The 26,158-nt window shown below is 43.8% G+C and overlaps 1 protein-coding gene and 1 non-coding gene across 3 annotated transcripts in view; one reads left to right on the top strand and one right to left on the bottom strand.

The window, feature by feature from the left end:
- Positions 1-26,158, bottom strand: part of Micu1 (mitochondrial calcium uptake 1) — a 156,929-nt gene that overhangs the window by 67,154 nt on the left and 63,617 nt on the right. For both annotated transcript variants that reach the window (XM_034523998.2, XM_076916794.1), the window contains exon 6: positions 15,560-15,674. In XM_034523998.2, coding sequence (XP_034379889.1) covers positions 15,560-15,674 — 115 coding nt within the window. The remainder of the gene's footprint in view (positions 1-15,559; positions 15,675-26,158) is intronic.
- Positions 5,133-5,239, top strand: LOC117724982 (U6 spliceosomal RNA). Its single transcript, XR_004608855.1, has one exon. It is a non-coding gene; the product is annotated as a U6 spliceosomal RNA (small nuclear RNA).

Genomic DNA, 26,158 nt, shown 5'->3' with positions numbered 1-26,158 from the left:
ATATCAGGCACCGCAAAGGCCAGGAAGTAATTAAGTAATGGCTTTGAAAGTAATTATGTCAAGGGTTAGAGATGGACACAGATGGAGACATTGCTGAAACTTTTACCAGACCATACAGGGACTGGAAAAGCGTGTTAGGATTACTATTAAAAAACCAGGTCACCCACGCTGACGACGGCATCATTCCAAGCATCTGTTTCTTCTCTTTAAAAGCATTTTATTTTTCTCATTATCAAACAGTGGGGTCAACAGTGAGTCTGTCCCTTAATACAATTTCTACAGACTTACTGGTTAGGAGCAATCTTCCCTGCCCCCTGACCCTCCCCCCCCCAACCCCTTTTGGTTTTTCCAAGATAGGGTTTCTCTGCGTAGCCCTCGCTGTCCTGGAACCTGCTTTGTAGCCCAGGCTGGCCTTGAACTCACAGGACTACCTGCCTCTGCCTCCTAGGTGCTGGGATTAAAGGCATGTGCTACTATGTGTGGCTAAACAGTTTATGTCCATTATCATATGTCACTGGAATTAAACATGCAGCAAAAAATTATTCATTCATCTTTCAAAGAAATCTAAAAAATTCCAAAAAACTTCCCATAGGCCATCTGCTGGATCTATTGCATGACAGAAGAGGAAGAAAACGGTTAATTTTCTGAGTCAGATAAGTATGTAAAACTTTTTCTCTCTAAATCTTAAAGGAGCCATACCTGAGCCCTCTTTGTCACTGAAACAAAATGATAAAAATGGCTAGATTTTATCAAAGATACAGCCACCTTACTGCTTAGAATATAATGAAGTCAGTAAAATATTGAGTTAAAACACCAACGAAAACAAAGCAGAACAAAAGCACCCAGAGGAGCGAGCTGAGGCTCAGAGTAGCTAACCCTGCTGGGTGAGAGCATCACAGTCCGTGGCTAGCCTGGAACTGGACTCTGAGCAACCGATTCCTGGCCTGAGTCTCACGCTGTGACCCAGTAAGAACACAGAGACACATTCGTTTGGAACAACACACTTGTTTCATGCTGAGATGTTCTGACTGGAAGACAAAACAGGACCTGAGCTGGTGCTGCGTCAGTCTCCACAAAGCCAGAGCTCAGGGTGCTCCTCTCAGTAAAACCTGTAGACACGCTGGTTGGCAGCTTAGACCTGGCTCAGGTCTAACCTCAGACCCAGACTCTCGGAGCTGTGCCATGTCGTTCAAAATTCTGAACATGAACCATGCTCTCCCATTCTTCCCCGGTGTTTCTCTCTAGGCCCCCTGCACTCACCGATGCTATGTGCCTAGTTTCTGTGATGCCTGAGGGCTTAGTGAGAGCAGACAATATGGAGACCCTGAATAGTGGTCCAACTGGGCATTTAGGAAGGATTTGTCTGGCCAGCGTGAAGGATGAGCTGTGAGGGAGGTGAGCTTCAGAGCAGGTCGCAGCAGCTCTGGTAAGTGGAGGATGTGAACTGAGGTGTGGGCACTGCTAACAGAGAGAGGAGGAATCCGCAGGGCCTGAGGAAGGCATCGACTGTGGAATGTAAGGTCAGTTAGCTGAGGTGGGTGGACAGGGAAAAGGGTGACTGTGTGACTGGCTTACGACTGGGTATCTTGTATATCATATAAAAGAAGGAACTAAACCCATGTGAAAGGGGTGAAGTAATGAAATTGCTGCCATGTTTAGGGACTCTGAAGCATACTCTGATGGGGATGGTGAGGAGACAGTGGGAATGTGGACTGTAGGTTAGAAGGTTAGGGCTGGGGGCTGCTTCTGTGTGGTCAGTGGCAAGAAGTCAGACATGAAGCTGTCCCCCTGAAGAATTGAGGGGTAAAGAGAAGGCTGTGGCAAGCATGGAGCATGGGAAGAAGCCGATGTTTAAGGAGCAGGTAAACAGGAAAGCAGCAGCAGAGAGCAGGCACGTCGGGAGGACAACAGGATGATGACTACAAACTGCCCGAGCCAGCCCAGCGTGCCCACGCACGCCCTGTCGCTCTGCACTGCACAGTAGCGTGGGGTGCTTGTGATTCCAGCTTTAGCGTCGTCTTTTATTCTCTTTCCATTATATTTATTTAAGTGTGTGTGTGTGTAGGTCAGAGGTCAACTTTCAGGAGTAGGTTCTTTCTTTCTATTACATGAGTTCTGGGAATTGAATGCTGTTGTCATCCTTGACAGCAAGCACCTTCACCTGCTGAGCCATCCTGCCAGCTCCAGTTAAAATTTTATATTTGGAGCATCTGTGCAGTGTGTGCACTGACTAAAGCACACACGTGGAATCAGGGGCAGCTTTGTAGGACTCAGTTCCCCCCTGTACCATGTGCCTCTCAGGGATTCAACTCAGGACAGGAGGCTTGGTGGCAAGTGCCCTTATCTGCTGAGCCACCTTGATGGGCCCACAGTCTTTTATTCTTACTGTCCTTTAGTTTCACGAAGGTATATGCACAATTATTTAAGTGACTAAATGAGTTTTCCATCAAATCATGGTTAATACTTCTGACAACTAAGGTTAAATTCATTTTACCAATAAGAGAGCACCCTATATGTACAAGTTCCTGTGACTTTCTGTCCTGCTTGGGTCCTCTGAGCCAAGCATGGGCTGTCTATGGAGCTACTCCGGTGGCTTATTAAGGCCCATGCAAGGACACACGAAAGCTGACCTACTGTCCTCTGGCACTACAGAGGTTAAGCCCCACAGCTGCTGTCCTGTACAATATCATTTGAGCATGCTCAGGACCTACATCAATGTAGGTCCCCCATCAGGAATCCCCTTAATCTGTTCAGTCTTCCACCAACCACGTGAAAACATGCAAGACAAACAAGCCACAGAACAGCATGCCTTCAAGACATGCTGTTGGGGAATTCTCTGGGAAGCCGCCCTGCTTCCCATTAAGTGCAGAATTCACCGTGGTTGTAAAATCTAGCTGGCCGGCAAGCTTCAGGGGTCCTAGGTTTATGGTAACTCATGACCTGCGTCCACAGGAAGGCTAGAGGGGCATTCTTTTGAACTTGAGGCTACCCACAGAGTGAACAGTGGGGCTTTCCCTTTCCAGAGTCACGGAGTCTATTTCCTACATGACTTCTATGGTCTAGCCACATGCTGGAATGGATTAAAATGGACATGACAATCTTTTGCTGCTAGGCTGTGGAGCTGTATCAGGTCTAATCTAGTTACAAATCTATTTTCACAACAGCTTCATACCACGACACTAATGATAGCAACAATAACAACCCTATACTACCCTGAGCACATTTTAAACATTCCGAGTCAGTAATAAGAAAAAAACAAGTGTCTTCTGTCTGCATGCATCAAGTCAAAATTCAGATGGCAGGAGCAGTAGCCACCCCTTTGGGGCCACTTTGCTTACTAAGCTTATGCATGGTGGGGGTGGGGGAAGACCTTTAACCATACTCTTCTCACAGAGGGGGAGTCCCGTGCTGCCTGGGGCTGCCATTCAGTTACTGATGGACCCACGAACAAAGGGATGGGTTGCTCTCTAAGCAAGCTGACTTTCAGTTACTCTGGTTCTCCTGTCAAAGAGTAACCACCCATATACATCACTCTTGCTTATAATGGACTCTGGGCTACAACAGGTAACTGAATTGCAGTAGCAGAGGATTCTGAGTCTCAGTGGTTGCCTTCGCTGCTATATTTGAATAGCTGATCAGACAGTCTCTGGTTATCTGAGATGGAAGTCCCCACTTCTGAGACCCAAACTCTGCCAACTATGTTAACTAACTTTCTTATGTAAGAGCCCCAATCTACTCTGTAGCTCTTACAAGCTAACACAGTTTCATTTGCTGGAGAAAAAACAAAACAAAAACAAACAAAAAAGAAAACAAAAACAAACAAACAAACAAACAAAAACAAAACCACAGATCTGCAAACTCCCAGAACCATTATCCTCTTCCTACCAGGACTCTCAGACTTGCTTGAGATCTTCAGCATCCCAAAGGTTGATTTGTGAGGCACCCTAAGTAAGCGGTACCTCACAAAGCAACATTTTAGATACAATTACTTCTGGACTTGATGTGCTTTTGAGAACAAGGCTACATTCTTTGTTTTTAAGTTATGGTCTAGGTTATCACATGATGCCAGACAAGACTACATTTCTTTAATTAATGGGCTAGATTACTGTGTAATGCCCTGGTGTCTTACTCTTTGTAGGGTTGGGGGAGGGGGAACCCTGTAAGAGGGACTGGACGACCTGAGTTTGGTTCCCAATACCAGTATCAGGCATCTTATAAACACCTATAACTCTAGGGGACCCAACATCATCTTCTAGCCTCCACAGGCATTTACATAGATGTTGAGAGAACAATATAAGCCCCATTTGTCTCCATCTTAAGGACCAGGCCTGATTTCCAAAAAGGCTGTTTAAGGCACCAGCTTCAGGAATAGACCATAAGTCCCAGAAACTAGGTCATAAGATAACAGCTCTAGGAACAGACCATAAAATCCAGAACAAGATCATACAAACCCCTCCCAAAGAACAGCCCGGGGATAACCACAAACATGGGGAAATATTGTATCTCAGAATGGGCCATCTGTGCAGGGCAGCCCTATTTCATCACATGGTTGAATGCTCATGACATAGGAATGCAGACCACTGACCACCTGGGACCCCCTAGAGCCCACCAGTGAAATTTTAGATGACTTAATCCTTCTAGAGAGTTCCCTGGTTCTGGTTCCATGTAAGAAGGCCTATTTAGATAATGGGTGACGCCCACATGCTGGTTGTTTTTGTAAATACTTTGTTTTTGCATACCGAGTCTGGGGTCTTCCCTTCAGCGATTTTTGGTCCCGTTACAATGGGCCATGTAAGTACACATACATAAACAAAATAAATAGAGTTGGTGTGGTAGAATTTCAGCACTTGGGAGGCAGAGGCAAGCACACCTCTGTGAGTTCAAGGCCAGAGTGGTCTGTCTATACAGCAGAACAGATCAGTCAGGGCTATAGAGCAAAACCTGGTCTCAAAAATAAATCATTTTTAAAAGTTCTGTTAGTATTAGATATTTCTTTTTGTTCATTTTGAGGTAGCATCTTTTTCTAACGTAAGCTGTCTTGGAACTTGAACTTCAATATGCCCAAGCTCTGCCTCTTGAGTGCTGGGATCCCAAACACACTGCCACTCCTGGCTTTAAGGATAGATTTTCTGGTGCTCGCTTCGGCAGCACATACACTAAAATTGGAACCATACAGAGAAGATTAGCATGGCCCCTGCGCAAGGATGACATGCAAATTTGTGAAGCGTTCCATATTTTTTTATGGATGGGGGGGGAGATGGGGAAAAGGGATAACATTTAAAATGTAAATAAATAAAATACCCAATTAAAAAAAAGAAATGTAAAAAGACAAAAAAAAAAAGACACTAAAAAAAAAAATTAGATTTTTCTGAATGCTTCAGGTACTGGCTGCTGGAGGATGTCTGGAGAAACACTTGTCCTTTATGAGGTAGGGAGCATTCCTCTGTCAAGTGTGCCACAGCTGTGGCTTCTGAAGAATGCTTTCCAAAATGCAAATATCCTCAGAATCGTTTTAAAGGCAATTAAGCAGCAGCAGATGGATTCTCCTTTCATTGACCTAGGCTGGTTATTTCGGTCTGGTTTTATTTGTGACAGTGAATGCTTCATAGGTACTCTGGAAACCCACTGGGCTCCCCCCTCCCACTCTGCTGGAAGGGGCCTGTGGGGGTGGTGTGGGGTGGGGGTGGGGCTCTGCAGCGGGTGCTGAGGGGACCAGCAGGGTTGCTGCGATTGCTCCAATGCCTCAACTTCCCTAAATAACTCCTCAGATTTCCCTCTATCCAGGACAGGGTTTGGGGCCTCTTTTTCTCTTTATCCTGAAGTCCAACAGAATGAGGACAGCCACTTGGGGGATTAACCTGGTCCTTTTCCAAGTCTTAGAAGCCAAGGAAGCAAATTTTCAGAGAACTCATCGGGGTTCTGCTAAAGCCTCAGCAACCTGTAAAGGAGCCAGGTGTTGGCTGGGATCTTCACGGGTTGGCTCCCAGTCATCTAACATGGCTGTATTACTACCGATGCCTTGGGGATGCCTGGGTTCCAGTGCCACAGCATGTACAAGTGACTCACTGCACTGGCCAGCAGCCCTCCAAACACAGCATCCAGATGATTATCTGGGACTGTTCTATCTCAGTATTACTCAGTAAGGGAGCAGCCTACGGGAGAGAGGGAAATGTCCACAGAACGATGACTCGGGGGCTTTAAAGGTAAAATGGACATAGCAGACAGTCAAACTCTTGCCCAGAAGGTTCTGAGTCTAGGGTTGTCACCTGCAGGGTCACATTCAGGCAAAGGTGGCCAGTGTAGGAAAACGGAGTGGTCCAGCTGAGCTGTCCCAGTCTCAGAGTCTGACATCTGAGCTAAGTGCAGGGATGAGGTCACCTACTGTAGATAGTGTTGTAAGGGCTAGCGCAGTGGTGACGTCACCTGCTGTAAGAGCTCAAGCCCTACTTGGAAACTGAGACTTCGTCCTACCAACATAGTGATTAACCTGCAATGCAATCTCCCACAGGTCGGTGAGCTGTCAGATCCTCACAGGACCCCTGCTCCTACTCATGGGCCTCTTTTTCGACCACCAGACATAAGCAAGTATAAGGGCTAAAACTCTCTGCACGGTCAGCGCTTAGGCAGCCTGTGGGCTCTCACCTCTGCTCTGCCCCTGGTGCTGAGTTAGGGGCTGCAGGAAGGGAGAAGAATCCCTTCTCCAGAGACAACTTTAGTTGCTCCTGCGCTATAGTGAGCCAAGCCATGTCTGGAGTTGAAGAGGGCCTCACTGGTGAAGAACACAAACAACAAACCAACCTGCTTTTTTTTTTTTTTTTAATGGCTATGTATCTGCATGGTTCCCTGGTTCTTACATATGAAGCCTCAGTCTTGAGGCAGGGTCCTTCTGTGTATCCCACACTAGACTCAAACTTGCAATCCTCCTGCCTCAGCCTCCCAGTGCTGATATTGCAGGCATGCTTCATCACACTTGGCCCCCCACACTTATCTGAGCTACACAGAAAAGTTCAACACGTTCGAGACCCCAGGCAAGTCCTGCCAGGATCCAGGATGCCTCATCTCTCCTGAGGCTTTCAAGGAAGAGAGGGATCAGTGGGATTCAGAGGGACAAAGGCCGAAGAAAATAAGGAAAGAGAACCAGCCCTGGTTCACTGTGGGCTGAACACACAGTAGAAGTGAGGAGCTGTGCGGATTCCTAGGAGTTTGCTGCAGAGTCTAGAAAGAAGCTGCCCGGTGTATGCTTAGATACGGCTTTCACCAACAACCCTCCCCTTTGAGACCTGAACACCCAGTGGGTCTGCAGATGGCCCATGCATAGCACATCACCGTCCAAGAGGACAGTGACACTAGAGCTGACCTATGGATTTAGAGGGTGAAGCACCCTCAACTATATGAAGAGTGGTGGCCTTCAGCAGGTGGCCAAAACCCTGTTAGTTGTTCCTGGGAGAAGCTCATGGTGCTGCAGCCAAACCTGGATGAGAAACCAGTGACTCAGGAGTCACCCTAGCTTGTCTGACATCTGCTCACCCTGATCTGAGAGCTTTGGTCTGTGGGGTCTGTGGACAAGGACAGAGGAGAGGACATGTCCTGGAGCTTTCGTGCCGTCAAGCCTATGGCAGGAGTTTGGATTATGGAACTATCTAGAATTCACGCCTTTTGAGTCAGTCCTTTGCCATCAGGGTACTTTTTTCTAGAGCCTTATCCAGTTTAAGTTTAAAAAGAAACCTGAAACTTTCCACTCAAGCCCATAAGGTAGAGTGAGGAATTAAATGAACTTCTCCACATTCAAAACTAGGTCACTCGGGATAACACGTTATCTACAAGTCACCGCTGGCTGTTCTCCTTAGCAAGCAGCCTGTGTGTGTGCTGTCTGATGTCTCCAGGACACAAGGGAGTAAGAGAGAAAACAGAAAGCTAAATAGAACATAAAACCCATCCAGACTATAGTTTGTTATAGAAAAATATTGTCATGGAATAAAATTTAAACTAAAGTTCTTTCTTTGGGTTGTGCTGGAATTATAATTTAAAACATTTTCCGATCTTTTTGACAATATCATGTTTTAGTTTCTTACCATTTAGTAACTTGATATGCCAGCAAGGGTAAATTCTATTATTTTCTGGTTATTTTTGTTGTGGCTGGACAGTTGTACATGCCCATTAATCATACCCAAGTGGAGCCCAACCACACACTGTGAAACAGCATCACATCACTAAAGGCATCTTTTTGCCTGGCTGGGAGATGGTGTAGTCAGTAGAGTGCTTGCTCCACGTGCATACGCACACGCACACGCACACACACGCGCACGCACACAGAGTTTTTCATGTCATATAATTTGAAATGATTAAAATAAGAAATTTGTTTCTACCTTTGAGAATACAGATTTTAGAAATGTTCCTGGAGAAACAAGACTAAAAGTCTACCTAAAATACTAAAGTTCATGACATGTGAAAACATACATGGTTTTCCAATATGGAATCATAGAATGGGTAAATTTCGATTCAATACATTATTGAACATTTTCATTACTGGCCACATCTCTGTATTACATACATTATATTAAGGTCCTAAGTTCAATTCCCAGCACCCACATGGTGGCTCACAACCATCTGTAATGAGATCTGATGCCCTCTCCTGGTATGTCTGAAGACAGCTACAGTGTTCTCATATACATGAATAAACCAATCTTTTAAAAAAGAATGCTATTGAACGTATTACATAGGTTTACAGTAGCTGGCTCAGGCCACTATTTTATGAGCTAACCAAAAAACTCAGCCACCCTGAGTTCTTTTCCAATATACTTTTAAAGACCAACATCATTCTATATGTGATTATTTCATTAGTCTAAACTCATGGAAAGGATTGTGGGCTAAAGGATAGAAACTTTACCAAGTGCTTGATGAAGGCTGCCCAGAGTAAGTCGGGAGCCGTCAGTCACATGGAAAGGTCAAGCAGTTAATCAGCTGCACACATAGTTGGGGAACACTCTGAGGATGCGGTAGTTCAAGGGAGAAGAGGGATAACAAACTGCCTCTCACAGAGGTGATCAATACTAGGTGTTTCTGTATGTGTGCTGGGGATGTGACATAGGGCTGAATGTACTAGTTCGTCTCCACGTCCTGTTATAAAGGACTGCCTCAGACAGCTCAGAGGATGGAGCCCAGTCTACACAGTGAAACCTTTCCATAGACTGGGGGGAAGCTGCTCAGTCACAATGCCTACACTCTGCATACTGCCTAGACAAGCCCACGCTCTGAGACTTACAGACATCCAAGACACGGTGCCAAGCTGGGTTTTTCTGGCAGCACTTACTGGGAGGTTCTACTCAGAAGAACCAAGTTTCTGCTCTATTATGTTCTAAACAGTAAATTACAAATTTAATGTATTCTCAGAACAGACATAAAATTGGTATTGATCCAGTTTTGCTGGTATTTGGAAATCCTAGGAGGAGGAGACCTTTACTCCTCATTGAAATGCTGTGTGCTTAATCGATCAATTGCTCAGGTTTCTGAATATTGATAGTATGAAATACATCATGTCAAGAGATTCTGAACTTTAAGACCTCTTACAAAATAATATATATTATATGATATATTATATATAAATTATACATATGTAATTTATTTATTTTGCATTTCTCCAGCTTCCAGCTGTATAAACACTCAGTCTACCTACAACTTCTTCCACTGCTGTTTTCGCTATAAAATACATTCCAGCTGGATGCTTACCACCACCAGCTTCCTACGTGAAGACAAGCGTAAAGACTGACGGCTCTGGCTGACAGTCGACAGCCAGTCTGGACTTCCTCCCGGAGAGCTGCGTCTCCCATCTCTGAACCTGGGCCATTCTGACACTGCTTGTGCTGTCAAGTGTGTTCTGTGCCAGAAATGTCAGAGCTTAGATTTCTCCAGAGTGCCCGCAGGAGGGACTCTATGAAGCAATCCTGTGTCACACCCGCATAAGGTCAGGTTCCACAGCATAAATGTACACTCTTCAGGTTCATTACTGTTTTGTGCCCAAATTACATCTGCCCATGTGTCAGAATCCCGTTCTTGTATCCAGAGAGCTTAAAGAAAAATGCTCACCGACTCAACCTTCTTTTCATTTTGTGTGGCTTCATTTCAAAAATAGACGTTCAACAACCAAGGCAATGGCTTGGGCTGAGATGGAATTTGTCACCTCACTGCTTAGACTTAGCTGCTTTAGTAAAAGGGTCCGATCTGCTACTTAACCATTCAGTCTGAAGGGGATCCTCTTGATATGCTACTCTGTTTGGTATCCAAAAGCTACTTGGTTTTCAATTAAGTGTCCCATTAGAAAAAAAATTCTGACTATTATAATTAATTTTCTGGCTTTGTTTATATACACTAGAGAATATGAATGCAAAAATACTTTTAAATATTAATCAAGAAGCTGAAGGTATGTTCAGAAATATATAATTTTAATATGTATAAAGTAATAGTTCATAAAATTTAATTTATCTAACCAACAAATATCCGTGGAGTACTTGTTTGTGCTGCAAACTGCGCTGCTAGCTTCTCTAGGATAGACGGTGGTAATTGGGGAAAACACTCAATGGCAGTACTCTTTGTCCTGATCTCTTGAGACAAGGTTTTGCTCTGTTTCAAGCTGGCCTTGAATTCACTATATATCCTGGCTGATCTCAACCTTGCCCCAGACTCCCAAATGCTGGGGTCCTAGGATGTGCCCCCATCCTCAGCTTGCAATGGCACCTTAAAAAACTTGTTTCAGAAACAAGGATAGAGCCAACTATGCAGCCTGAGCATCCACAGCACTGGGAGCTGCAAGGTTAAGGTAAAAGGCTAGGCATGCTGATGGGCGCGGAGACAGGTATGCAGACAGGCATCGACACTGCATTCCAGTCCAGCTCCCAAGACAAGCAGGGCTTACAGGCCACAAGCGAGGGCCCTGAAACAGAGCAACGCTGAGAACTAAGCTCCCACGGGACCTTCCCAGCTACTAGTAGAAGACAAAGAGGACAGGACAGCCCTGAGGATAAGGGGACAGTAATCAGAAGAGTTATCTGTGATTTGGAGAGGGGTAACTTTCAATCTGCCCCAAGGTAACAGGAGAGAGACAGGGCATGACACTAAAGTCCATGTGACACTGTTATGAGTCAGGCATCCTTCCAGAAGAATCTGGTCTCATTCATCCCAATCAAACCCCTTGGGTGGTGGCTGATATAATGATGTGACACATCTAGTTTCTGGAGAGCTGGGGCCACAGAAACGACATACTGTTCTCACACACAGCTGCTCAGACATGACCTCACATGCTGCATATTTGAAAGGATTTTTAAAATAATCAACATTATTGTAGTTGTCCAACAGGTGTATGTATTTGTAAGAAATATGCAAAACAATGAGACGATTTAATATTTACTCAGCCAAATTCAGCTGCTGAAAACCACAGTTCAACTTCTTTATTCACTGCCTGAAATCTAAAAGAGCCCAAACCAGACCTCGCTGCGTTCTGCCTGACCATCACTAGAGCTACAGGAACGTTAAAGCCCCAGGTACTGAGCACGTCACAGGGTCTCTCTGGTGGCTTCCCAAGCTTCATAGTGAACAGCAAGGAAGATACTTCATCGTGAGCTGTTATAAATGCCTCATTACCATCGCCTCCCCAACCAAGGCTGCTCCATGTTATTAGCTCACGGGATTAACAATTTTAATTAGGATAGATATGGAGAGAAGAATACAAAATAAATAGTCATTTGTCAAAGTAAAATCGACTGACAATAGGCAAGAGCCAGATTTTTAAGTTACACTGTCATTATATAGTATAGCATTAGTAAAAACGACCCAAATTAATAATATTCAGCATTCTAGATAAATCCTGATAGCATTTCTCTGTTCTTGGCTATGAGAAATGCCCATCGTCCATCTTAAAACCATGAGCCAGCGCTGCAGCTGGACCGTGAGGGTAATGAGCCATTAATAACCGTGCCTCCGGATTCTCGCTTGATTCTTATTAGCCTACTTTAAGGATCAGAGGCTCTTTGGAAATTACTTAATAATAATTATTAATCACCTTGCCTAGTAAGAATCTAAACTTATTTTGTTGATGAATAGCTAGCTAGTAAATATTTTAAATATAATTACTAGACAGTCTGCTTAATACAGACGCTCATGCTAAAAAAAATTTGAAGTGAATCCATCAAAGCAGACCAGAGAAATGGGGTGTAAACAGCAGAATCTGTGAATCTGGCCTAGGGGAGGCTACAACACACAGGTTCCGAATTAGCATAAGGAATCAAGCGTGTTATGAAATATATTAATTTAAAAACCCTGTCTCCCTCACTTAGCCGGCACAGCTGCAGACTGCAGACATTAACAGCTACAAAGACTATTCCTGGCCTAGGATACCAACAGCAAGACTGTTTGGGGAACAAACAAACACAGCAACCCCAATATATTTTATGTTCTCGTTTTGTGTCTTTGCTTAACTCTTCATGTACTGCAGTTACCCGCAGTGGCTCTCACTACAGACTTGTGGTCGCTGTGATGTAACTTAATGGTTTAGGTTGGACAATAAATAAGGTAAACAATGAATGAGCCAGACTCTCAAGTGGAGAGTAGGGCTGAGGAGGAAAGACAACGTTAAGAAGAAAAAGGTTTCTGAGCCCCGCCCCCTCCCCCGGCCCCCCCCCCCCCCCCCCCCGTGTGTGTGTGTGTGTGTGTGTGTGTGTGTGTGTGTGTATAAGACAGGAGGATAGCTGTTCAGTGGTTAGCTAGCCAAGGAAGGCCCTTTACCCAAGTCTTGTATGGGCAACAGTAAGAAGTCAATGTCACTTACTTTATGTACAAGATGTTTCTTATCAAACTGCCAAAAAGGCTGCATGAGAATGAACATTATTTCTGCACAACATAATTCTTCAGGAAAGCAGCTTCCCCGGCTTTATTTTGAGGTGTGGTAAATTGAAAAAGAATAATCTGCCACACATAATTCTTAGATTTCCTTTCTGACAATAGTGTACAGCTTCTCAAGGGCCCTGGGATCCCACGCCTCAGTCTGCTAGGGCACAGTGTTGGCAGCACCAAGGGCTGGTGGGAGTCCACCCACTGAGTGCCAGTAACTCAGCAAATGGGAGGTCCTGACTCAGCTGGGTGAACCCTTCCTACTGGCCTACTGTTTTTTTTTTTTTTTTTTTTTTTTTTTTTTTTTTTTTTTATGGCCCCAGATACCTGCTGTTTATCAGAAAAATAAATACACGAATGCATTTCATGTTCCAGTTCTATGCCAACTGACTAGCAATGCCTGTTTATCATGTATCCATTTATCCATCCATCCATCCATCCATCCATCCATCCATCCATCCATCCATCATCTCTCTCTCCTTCTCCTTCTGTGTGTGTGTGCACGAGTGTGAGGGTGTCAGAAGGGGTTGGTTTTCTCTTCCCCGTGGCTTGGAGAGACTGAATTCAGGTTGCCAGTCTTGGTGACAAGTGCTTTTACCCACGAAGCCATCTTGAGGGTGCAGTACTAACTCTTGAGACCTAGGGAGTTGTCTGCGCTCTCCCAGGATGGCTTGGGAACCATTTACTGTGTTTAGGCTGTAATGGCCCCTTGCCCCCCCACAGCCCTACCCCAGCGCACCATCTGTGGGATATTTTCCTTGGCAGCTCGTTAGATAAAGTGGATACGCAGTGTGCAGCATTAACATTGCAGGGATGCTTGTGCTGCTGTCAGAGCCCTGCCTCAGCTCAGCCTTAGGGAAAGAGAGGCAGTGAGTGAGTCCCAGCTACACCACAACACAGAGAGTTGGGCAGCAAGGTGCAGGAGCCCAGAGGCTGGTCAGTTTAGGCTCTTACGGAAAATGTCTACTCCTTCACAGTGGGGCTATGGGTAAGTTCTGGAACATTTTGTCTACTGAGCCTCTACGTCTGTAAAGTAAAGGCAACAATGGTACATCCTATAGGTGAAAGTGTGGGAAACACGTACAGCATCAGTACATCTGAGAGCGGCACGAAGAATCTGAGCAGCCAAAAAAACTTCCAAATGTGGGGGGAAAAAAGCTCAACAGGGGCTGGAAAGACAGCTCAGTGGTTAGGGCACGTGCTGCCTTTACAGAGGATCAGGGTTGAGTTCTCGGCAGCCACAGTGAGTGGCTCTGTAGCATTTGCACACCCGTGGCATACACACATATACTCAGGTATACACTCGTACCCAGAAAATGATTTATATTTTTTAAAAATAAGTCAAGGTGTGGGCTGGGTATGGCAAAGCACACGTTTAGTCCCAGCACTAGGGAGGCAGAGGCAGGCAGATGTCTGTGACTTGGAAGCCAGCCTGGTCTACAGAGTGAGTTCCAGGATAGCCAGGGCTACACAGATAAGTCCTGTCTCAAAATAAATAAATAAATAAATAAATAAATAAATAAATGAAACAAACAAACAAAAAAAAAAAAAAAAAGAAAAAAGCCAAGGTACACTATTTTGGGTTGTCATAACGATGTTAATGGGTACTCTCATTGTAGCACTGGGCTGCCGCATATATTCCTCTGACAGTGGCACCCCACAGACAGCTGTGACACAGCAGAAGTCTAGTTCTTCTTTCCCTTGTTAGCAGTTACACAGAAAGAGTAAGGCTGACAGTAGTTAGTCACAGCATAAATTGACTTCCGTCTGTTAAAACCCATAGCTGGACACAGTTGTGTAGAATGGTGTATACTTGCAAGTTTGAGGGCAGCCTAGGCTACATAAAGAGACCCAATCTCAAAGCTACCACCTGACTCAGGGTTTTATCTTTTACAGAAACTCAGCTATGGCAGGAGAGGAGACAGTGAGGAGATGAGGCGAGGTGAGATGGCCATCTCTTTCCTAGCTGGAAGAACATTGGGAATCACTTTGTCAACACTGTGTCTGAACTCTGGCCCACTTCCGGTATTTTCTTTTGCAGTGCTGGGGCTGAACCCAGGACTGTGCAGTGCTGGGCCAGTACTTCGCCACTGCCCTGCAGCTATATACAACTCTCGCCTGAGTTACATCTTAACAGACTACACAGAGAGCTATGAACATTTTGTTTAGTTTTCCTGAATGATCACACTTCACACTAAGAGAAAGTGCCACAGAGTTGCAGATCCTAGTTTAACTTTTAACAACCAGAAACTTACCGGTGTTCTACACATGTGAGAACTGAGCTTTGAGTCTCTAGAAATATCATTCCAAGACTAAGAACATGAGCAGGATGACCCAGCCAGGTTTCCTTAGAGGAAGAAGATGTCACATGAAAACAGGGTGTGTGGAGTGGCACCATGCTGCAGCAGTCACCGTGTGCATCTGGTCCTCAGTGAACACAGAGCCCCAGTACAGCAGGGGTAACCCAGCAGGTTGTCGGTTTTAGAAATTCTACCTTGACACCTTAGGTTTTCTTTTCCTTTCAAACGAGTTTACAGGCAAATTACAGGAAAAAAAAATCTTGTAGGATTCACAGTCTGCTAACTGTAAGCTGGGAGCTCTTTCCCAGCCAGTCAGCTGAGCTGTTTGTGCATTCCTGTGTGCTCCTCACAGACAGACAGGGTGGGAAGTCCATACTCACTGGAGAGGACGGTTGTGAGGAAGATGTAGTCGGAGAAGGAGATGAGCCCACACTCTCCAAGGGTGTAGAAGATGCTGCCTTCATCAGCAAATTTTTCTCGTTCCTGGGCAATTTTCTAGTAGGGGCACAGGTCCCAGCAGGAAATAGAAAAGATACGAGTGAATTAGAACACAGACAGTAAGAACGGACAACATTTATCCCAGCTCACTCACCCGCTAAGCACTTCTATGACGGCCATTCAAAATTCATGGATCCTTTACAGTTTTTAAGCTAATGAAGATTCCAAGACAAGAGGTGATTTGTTCTTCACTTAAACACCGGGTTCATTGAAATTAGAAAACGTTTTCAGTTTTTTCCTGCCACCAAACACATGGCCCAACTTTAGAACTGTTTTACTTTAAGAATACCTGGCATCACTCTTAAGACTATTACTTGGTAGTACAAAAAAAAAAAAAAAAAAAAAAAAAAGAAAGAAATAAAAGGGAAAGCTAAAAGAAAAGTGGTTCCAACTGGCAAATAAATGAATAAATAAATAAGACTCATACTGTGGCGATCTTGAGGCAGAGGAAAGGCAGCTGTTCTCAAGGCCATACATATGCTTCTGAGATACTAATTTTAACCTTTCCTTTTGGATTCTTAACCCTAGACTAGAACACAGAAGGGTATTTAGGATGAAGGGCATTCTGAAATGCAATCCAGAAACAGACTTTTGCAAGAAATCTACCTATTTATTACTATGTCAGTGGATGCTCTGTTGTTGTGTCAGCGCTGATGGAAACAAGCTGTTTACTGACTCAGCTCCTGCTCCGAATGTAGGCACCTGTCTTTACTCAGAGTCACGAAGGCCAGGTCTTAGTTCCACTGACAGGCTGCCTGACGCATGGCCTCTTTCAGGGGGTCTGGCTAAAGGTTTCCTGTTCTCTGAATTCCTCATTGAGATACTTTCAAAAACTGCAAAGGATCCACCAGAGAGCTGCGCTTGAAACAAAGTCCATAAGTTCTGGACCAACCACAGGTACTTAAGGCAATATTTACTCTGTGCACCAAAGGGGGAGAAAGAAAGAGGTTTTAAGAATTCAAACCAAGGCAGCATAACCAAAGAAACAATCTCATGCAAGCAAGAAAGCAAAAGATGGCCCTGCAGGCGGGAGCCTCATGAAAACGGACAAGCACCAACACACCAGCATCCAGGCACAGGCCACCCGGTTACCTCTGTCTAGTGGAGATCCCATCCATCAACATCACAAAGGAAAGAGAAGTGGTTAAGCAATTGAGTGGGCCGGCACACATTGGCATGAAGTCACCCCACAGGACCTTAACTCTGCTGGCCCATAAACAGGTACAAACCCACAGGCCCCGGGCGGTGTGGCCACACACCTCCAGATTCTATTGAGAAAGAACTTCCTGGGGCTGGGCTGCTGCTCCATGCAAGAACTGCTTGCTACCTAGCATGCTTCGAGTTCCATCCCCAGCAACGCAGAAACCAAACAGAAGCAGAGAGCAAGAGATTCTCTGGCTTTCCTGGCTGATCTATCACCCCCAGGACAGTATTTAGTGATTACCTCTCTGACACAACAACTAGGATAAGTACTTAGCTCAGGGTGCTCTCAGCAAGGCTGGGTCTTTCTTAGGCCCGAGGCCAAACATGAATTTCAGGAGGAGAGCCTACTGGAGGAACTGCCAGGGCAAGGCCACGCTCTGGGAAGTTAATATGCAAATTCCTCATGTGTATATGTGTGTGTGTGTGTATTACGTTATCTGATATACTGCAAAACAGTGAGAACAGAAAGACTTAAATAAAATGAAAATACATTCCTAAAGGCAAATGATGGCTAGCCTGAGCAGTAATGTGTATACAGAAGCCAAAGGTTAATATAGTTTCATGGAGATGCTGCACTGTGCACTATAATGGGAGTAAGATACTGTGAGCCCAAAGTCGAGAAGCAGGTGAGAGTTTACAAGCAAAAGGAGGTGTCTGGCCAGAGGTGGCATCACTTCCTGCTGCTGAGGAAGAAGACAGAAACCATACTTGGCCAGTAACTTGAGATTTTCACTCAATTTCAAACTGACATCAACTGCAAACCTCGTCTAAGGAGCCGAGATATCCCTTTCATGTAAGTTTACTAACACGCGACTCCAGCAGCTCTGTATTTTATATAGAGACAGCCTTTGCATCTCTCCGAGTTAGCTGGAGGCGTGCTGCTACTTTACATGATTTTAAATATATTAGAATATATTTACTGTGAACAAAGATGTTCTCGTAGGCACTGTAAACTCAATAAAAGCATGGCGTTCAATATTAGTACACACAGCATCATCTAATGCCGCCTGTTAAGAAAGAGTCTTAGAACCTGATTCTGTGTGTCCGTCACTGTGAGAGTGTGGCAGTCAGATGACAAGCTGAGTTGGGCAGTTAGGATCAGAGTCTGGTCATCTTGTCGACATGCATCCTGCCCATCTTCACTTAGCTATCCCAACAATTCCCTTCACACCCATGTGCCTTCTTCCCCAGTCCAGATGTATCAGAATAAAAACGCATCCATTTGCTGGGCATCTTTCGAGTCCTTTCCCTGGAACCATTTTTCCTTATTTTCCTTTGATGGTTTATTACATATTATTGTGATGGCATTTCCATAGAAGTCATCATTTTAGCCATTTAGTCAAACAACAAATGACTATTTTGTGTCTGGCTTCTACCATTAGATGTTCTCTAGGCTCATCCATGTTATAGTGTAATCAGTACTTAATTACTTTGTGTTACTAAAGCCACTGCACCGTGAGTATACACCAGGACTGGCTTACCCGCCACAGGCAGGGCACTCAGATGACTGCTGCCTCTGGCTGCCGGATGTAATCATTTACTAACAGCTGTCAGAGTAGTTTGGCTTCTCTCAATGTGAACTCCATTGTATCTGTGGGAGGGACAACCCTGTCCTTACTGAATGCTCTTGCCCACTGTTGAAAGTCAGTCCACCCCGAGTACAGGTTTATTTCTGGATCCTCAACCTATGCTATTTTCTGTAGGCCTCCGTCTATGCTAGTGTCACAATGTTCGGTGGTCAGAAGGGCAGCCTGAGAGATGCATGTGGGCACAAGTTGGGCCTGTCCTCCTCATCCTTAGACAGTCATACAGTCTGTAGACATGACAGAAATGTAGTAGACCCACTGTGTGCAATAATCGGTCTTCACAGGGTCTCTTCACTACATGTGCGAGCTATAGCCAGCTCATTTAACAGTGCAGGTCTGGGTTTAGGGGAGGAATGAGGTTTTGGTCAGAGTAGCCGTACGTGAGACCCCTGCTATTGTGGGAGGGAGCAGAAGCCCACAGGACGGTCAAGCTGCTTGAATAAGAAGCAAAAGACATAGGAAAGAAAAGAAATGCAAGAAACAAGGACTCTGGATAGGAGAGTACATCCAGGGAGGGGAAAAAACTTCAAAGAATGAAGACATAGAGGGGACAAGGGCATATGGCACAGGCAAGCATGGGTGCTGGAGAGGGAGTAAGCACAGAATGTGTGGGCCTCACAGCAGTTCTTCCGAGGTGACAAGGAGCCATGCTTAACAATTCGCAAGCAGCTCCCACCCTAGGATGGACCATGCGATCATGGCTCACGCCCTGGGATGGACCGTGCGATCAGAATCTCTTCACTCTGCAATCACAGTCCACACTTCATCAGAGCTTCCAGAGTTGGGCAGGAAGAGGGGAAACAGAAACTATCCGAGTATTTTTCTGAGTGTTCACTTGTTAAAGGGCGGCTGGGTTACATGTAGGATGGCAAACTCAACAGTGTGCCAGCACACAGTAAGACTACACATTTATCTATGCTACAGGTTTGTAAATACCCAAAGCTCTACAGAAGATCTGAACAAAAGCTAGGACATTTTAGTCACAGATATCAACATTATCATAAAGCCATAAAATCTGGTGTCTTAAAGTAAGGAGAGTGTCAGAGAGCTGGGGCAAGATTGGGGGCGGGGCTGGGAGTGGTGATACAGGGGGATCTCTGCAAGCGTGAGGCCAGCCTGGTGTGTACACTGAGATGAGGTCTAAAACAACAACAACAACAACAACAACAAAAGAGGGGAGGAGCATTATTGGGAAGTCGATTATTACACTGTTTTGTGTCTATGGCTCTTCTTAGATGGTTTCTTTTAAAAAAGATCTAATTCTTATATAGACGATATCTTCAAATCAATTGCCCATGAAATACAGGGAAGTTATGAAAATAGACATATGAGTTTGAAAGTGAAAATTTAAAAGCCCAAGTATGGTAAAGATGGGAAATAAGTGGAAGGGCCGGCAGTACAGAGAGGGTTTGGATTAGTGTCTCTGACGCCAACGGTCTCATTAATGTCCAACTCTCCAAAGGGAAACGTCGCAAGACATTCCTTTGCTTAATCTTTCAGGTAATGTTCAATGTCGGACTAAATTACGAGTCATTATTTTCTACCCTAAGCAAACACCATCTGTTTGCTCAAAGAGCTAAAAGGAGGCACATTTTAAAGGAAAGCACAATGACTTCCTTATCATTTTCTCCTTGAAATGTAATTTTTCTAAGAAAAATCCAAAGAATATTAATTAATTCAATATAAGTAGGAAACCAGTATAAATAGCAAAGGCAGTAGACAAAGTATAAGAAGAAAATCGAAGCTGTATTTAAAAGTGCAAAGAAATATCCCCAAAATGCTTCAACTGTCTTCTCAGAGCATATGCTATAAGATTAGGTGTATTTCAGTGTTAACTCGGTGAGCGTCTGTGAGAAACATCTTTCTCCTTTAGGTTCCCAAGTGAAGGCTCCAGCCATTTCAGTGTATGGTGAAAATATCCTGAGTATAGTTTAAAAAAATGGCAATTGTAGGCAGCTTCTGAAGTATCAGGGCCACACTGCGCAGCTCAGGTGTGACCTCTCAAATTCTCCAATCCATCACTTCAATTTCTGGAATTCAAAGTGTGACGCAGAATGCAGGTCAGGTTTCTATTCAACTTCATGACAACTGTCCCCTTTTGGATGACAAAATCTTGTAGAATGCCTCAAAGCAACAAGCTCACGAACACAGATAACAAAACATAACTTAGAACCTAGCCTTATTTCAAACTGAAGAGCAGAGCTACAGACCTGAGATCAGTGAGAAAGACAATGACACTGTAGACCTTAAGGGGTTTCTTAAGAAATCCCACCTCAAGGGCTGCTTTGATTTCACTTGTACTATGTATGGTACCATACTCTGAATCCTCCCTCCCTTTCAAGGAATCAAAAACCAGGGCTTTGGGCTTACAAGGCAAGATTTCTACCACAGTGGAGCTGCATCTGTAGACTCTGACTTACGTGTCCGTGTGTTTACTGCAGCTTGGGCCCAGAGCTTTGTATGGACAAGGCAAGACAGTACTGAGTGGAATCCCCAGACTTCATTTTTTATTTTGAGTCAGTCTCACCAAATTGCCAGGCTGGCCTTGATCTTACTTTATGGTATAGGCAGGCCTCCAACTGTGATCCTCCTGCCTCAGCCCCCTGAATCGCAGAGATTAGAACCTCCACTACAGACCCGGCATTTTAGGTTTAGTAACAAGTGAAAACCTGGTTATGTAAAATTATCATATAGCACATTGGTCTCCACATGTGTGATGGCTGGACTTCACAGTGAATAAAAACCCCGAGTTTAACTGGGTGGATAGCTTTGTGTCATGTGCCCACCCTTTGGCTTCTGACTAGTCTCATAAACTTATGGTTAGAGTTGCATGAACCGTGAAGGGCCTGGGGCTGGGTTTCCAGTCAGGACACCAATGTGTTAGCATTTGGGGTATGGGGAATCCCCACCAGCTAGTTACAGGGTTGATCAAAATGGAGCAATTTATTTTCCCTTCCTGGACTCAGTTAGACGGAGCCAGTTAACCTCATCATGCTTTCTACTTAACATCCAGTTTCAAGTTCTGAAGTTTAAAACAAAAGTAGCTCCTGGAAATGAGCAGACTTCACAAACAAAATGCTGGGTATCAACCTATAAACTAAAAATACATGTAGAATTCATAGATTAAAATGTCATCATTCACAAACCTCAAGGGTTTTTTTTATTGTTTTAAATACATTTATTAAAGATAATTTTATTATTAATGTTTCTTGCCAGGAGTGATGGTGCAGGCCTATAATCTTGGCTACTTGGAGGCTGGGACAGATTATGAGTTACCCATAAAGACAATTTAGCAAGACCCTATCTCAAAATTTAAAAAGGTGCTGGGTGTAATGGCTTATGCCTTTAATCCTAGCACTTAGAAAACAGGCAGGCAGATCTCTGTGAGTGCCAAGCCAGTGTGGGCTACAGAGTGAGTCCTAGGACCACCAGAGCTATATAGTGAGCCCCTGTCTTGGAAAAAAAAATGACTAAGATACGGTTTGTAACTCAGTGGCTGAGCATCCATCCACCTTGCATGTGCAAAGCCCTGGGTGGAGTCACCAGTACTGTAAAAATGGAAAAAGAGAATCAATATTTCTCTATATTGCTAAAAGGGATTTCAAATTCCTCTAGTAATATTTGAAGTTGTACTTTAAAATTTAATGACAGTAATATACTGCTTCCAGAAAACTTGATTTTGGCATCTCGTTTCCAAGGGGCAAACAACATCGCTACCTGGAGTTACAGGGGGAGAGGAGAGTGTTAGAGAAAGCTCAGCGGTTCTCTCAAGCAGTGAATCTCACACCTCATTATCTCCTTGGTGCACAGACAGCTTCCAAAGCCTTGGGAAAACGTTAATTTTAAAGTCACATTATTCTCAATCAAACAGAACCTGTTGCACAGCTAAAATATGTCACTCTTGATTTGGTCCATATCCACTTGTGTAGAAAGGGAGACTTTGGTGCATGCCAAATAAAAATTAAATTTAAATGTTTCCAAGTCAGTGTAGTTTACGATTTTCCCACTTCTGACTCAGGTTCTCATCCCAGCTTCTCAAAGGTCTACTTCATCAGAGGCAACATAAATTATTGTGCAACAGGCCGAGGCAGCTTGATGCTGATAATGATGTTCGTGCATGCCAACTGCAGAAAGCAGCTCTCTTTTCAGTCCCAATTCTAACCACATGAGCTCTGAGAACAACCCAAATACCAGAATGAGATGTTCTCCTTACTTCATTAGCCTCAGAGAAAACTTTATCATGAAGATGCTTAAACTAGAGCAGCGGCAGATGAGATGGTTAAAAGCAGTAATAAGAATTTAAATAAATCCGCTGGAACGAAGTGACATTCAAGCAAAGGGCAGGACTTTACTGAACTAACTTATCTGAATCCTCAGCATCTGCTGAAGGAGCAAAGTCTACAAGGGAGATAACTGGATGTATGTTCTGGGACAGCCTGTCTGATGTTCACTTCACATCAGCTCCGTCATGGGGCAAATGATATGTGATTGTTATGGATAGCCTGCTACCTAAATCTAAGAATTGAATTCTGAAACTTTGGTCACACAAGTAGATTAGTGCTGAACACAAACCCCCTAGAAAACAAGCCCCGCCCCCAACAATCTTGAGCTTGGTGGCCATCTTGGTTGTAGTCACTTAGGTTATCATAAATGGCCTTATCACTTTGTGTAAAACAATCTCAAGTACACGTTTGGAAAGAATAAGTCAACAGCAATTTCACCCTCTCACATTTGGAAAAAATAGAGCAAGGGACACACATAAGGAAAAACGAATGGTTTGTTGCAAGAATCACTGCTCACACCCTTGACTGACATAGCTACTGTCTCTCAGAAAGCCCTGAGAGAAAAAAAAAATTTTAGTCTCAAATTTGAGGTCAAACATTAAGACCTATTCATGAAAGACCCCTGATCATTCTAGGTATGCCAAGAATTTATAAAACCTATGGGGCTGGAGATGTAGCTCGGTTGGAAGATGCTGGGTTCAATCCCTGGCATTGCGTAACTGGGGTGTGGTGGGCCACACCTGTAGTCTCAACACCTGTGATCCTGTCCAAGATGATTCAGGTTTAGAGACTTTAAATAGCTAGCCAAGGGAATGGACCACTGTGCTGAGTCCACAGCCCTATCTATCATGGACCTCTGTCCTTCATATGCTATGACCAGGGCACACAGGTGTCCATGTTTTGTTATTTCTGAATATGTCACTGAGGGCTGGAAACTTTTGAAGAAAGACTCATCTCATTATGGTGGAGCATTAACTTCATGGTTTAGCTTGCTTGCCTAGGTTAGCTGGAGGAAAGGCTGAGCCAATGATTAAGTATGCCTTTACATAGCCAAGTGCCTACTCCATTCATTTTCAAAATGTGCATCACTTCAAAAATAAAATGCTCTTCCATACTCTTAAAGCTTTCTCCTCTCAAAGCACCAGTTTCCAGTCTGTGTCCAGCCACAGAGCATCGCAGACACTCAAAGCAGGCTGAGGCCTGCGTCTACAGAATGCAGGAGGCTTGTTTTCAGTAGCCCTTCTACAATCATGTAAGTGTGGCCTTACACATGCTCTTACTCAAGTAATATGAAAAGGAAGTCAGTCAGAACAGTCCTCTGACATCAGAGTGAGCTGCAAACATTGTTCTATGATGAAAAGCCAGGAATGGGGCATTGTCAGAGATGTAATGGCCAGTTATGATTATGTTTCAAATAAACAATGGAGCATCAGATGGGTTTGGTTGATCTCAAGGCCAAACATAACATAACCTAAAATAAAAATGTATTTAAAGACTTAGTAGTAGGAGTCTGACAATTTGAGGCAAGCAAGTAAATTATATCCTTTTGGGGGATTTAATGATGGCATTATCATTTCTGTTTTCAACCTGAATAAGCAAAACTTGTTATATCCACAGACGTTAGGAGTGGTGGAACTGGAAAGACTGGAAAGAGACCTCGGGTCCTCCTCATGGCAATGCACTGAGTACCTGATGTCATTAGTGAGCTAGCCTGAAGAACAGTGCACAATGCTAGCAGGCCATGGTGCTGGGCTTTCCACAGGCAGCAGGAACGGCATGCAAAGAGCAGATCCTGTAGAAAGATAAGCAAGGGTCCACCTTCTCTAACGAGGGGACTGCTGCTTGCATGGGTCACCAAAATACTACTGGTGTCACCAAAACAAGCACTGTTTCTAGAAACTAATATGAACAATTCCCTCAGCATTTTAAAAAAGAAAAGCCTATACTTAACATAAATTCACAAGATATTTTGAAGGATGGAGTAAAAACTGATTTAAAAGTATTTAACATCTTAAATTTTAATTTTAGTGAAATAGTTTCTACATACTGTACTCAGACACTGATTCTAGAAACCCATAAAAGGTCCAGAAAAACATGGAAAGAAAAATACTGACTGCTTCAAAATTTAAATGCTCCCATTCCCAACCTCCGATCAAACAAAACTAGTTCTTTGTGTACTGAAAGCATAAATGACTGATTCTGATTACTGCAGTACTGAGCACAGGGGGCTGTAGGCTCCAGAGACTTCTAGTACTTACTAATTCCTGTCTCTTCTCCTCACTCCTTGCTATATGGATCTCTCTGGAAGGCAAGCCTTTTCGAAGCTAAAGCACATGGTTACTAACGAGGAGAAAGGGCTTTTGAGCTGCCTCCCATTTGCCCAACTGTACTGAAAGCCGTAAGAAGGGCCTTCTCATGGGACTGGCCCTCAACTCTCTTCTCTTTTTTAAAGGTCTGGAGTGCTGAGGCCCAGTCCAGGGCTTGTTCTTCGTAGGCAAGTGCTCTGTCAAGGAGATCAAGTGTTGCTATGTTTTCTTCTGGCTACCACTTGTTTGTATCTTAGCTAGTCTGAAACAAAATCCCCAGGATTTGAAGAATTAAAATGGGTTTATCCATTAATTCTTTTGATACAATTTTAAAATTTTGTTTGTTTCAGAATACAGTTAATACCACAGTTATGTGGAACTACTAAAATCCACCCCATTTTAAGACAGGAGCACTGGGAGCAATGCACTATGAAAAGAAAGATTCACCCGGTGGTCTTCATTAAGTCTATCACCAATTACTTCAAATCAAATGATGCTGCTATTATTTAAGTTGAATTTAGATTTTTATTACAGCTAACCATCAAAAATGCAAGAGTAATTTTAAATGAATAAAATTTAAAAATTTATAATCTATAGTTGAGAGTCCCAGCAGAAATCAATTTAAAAAGCATGTGTTCTGTGTGTCCTTGGCCATCTCCTGGGCAACTCTACCTGCATATTCTTCCCATGCTTATTTGCTTATTTTCCCAAGGGACAGTCATTCCCTGGCTCAAAGGGGCAACATAATAAAGTCTAAATGTGCCACCGACTTCCTCTTAAGCTATTCTATTGAGCAAGGAGCAACCAAGCAACAGCTGATCTGCATTTATTAATATATTTCAAAAGAAAAATGAATCTATTCCTTCAGACTGTTTTCTATGCCTATGATAATTTAGAACAAAATGACCCAAACAATACCAATATGTCAATGTCCAATTAATCGAAATTTGATGCAGTGTACTGCCTACAACTAAGCTTCTTGTCCTTGTGTGTTAACGGCTACTGATAAAACCTTCCTCTGAGTTATAGCGGGTTCTATATTCTTAAGAACCGTGCAGTGTTTGAATTGTCATATTAGAGATAAAGCAAGAAATTTAAGTATC

The sequence above is a fragment of the Arvicanthis niloticus genome, chromosome 20, assembly GCF_011762505.2.
Source record: "Arvicanthis niloticus isolate mArvNil1 chromosome 20, mArvNil1.pat.X, whole genome shotgun sequence".
NCBI classification, from domain to species: domain Eukaryota; kingdom Metazoa; phylum Chordata; class Mammalia; order Rodentia; family Muridae; genus Arvicanthis; species Arvicanthis niloticus.
This window is presented reverse-complemented; position numbering and strand designations above follow the sequence as displayed.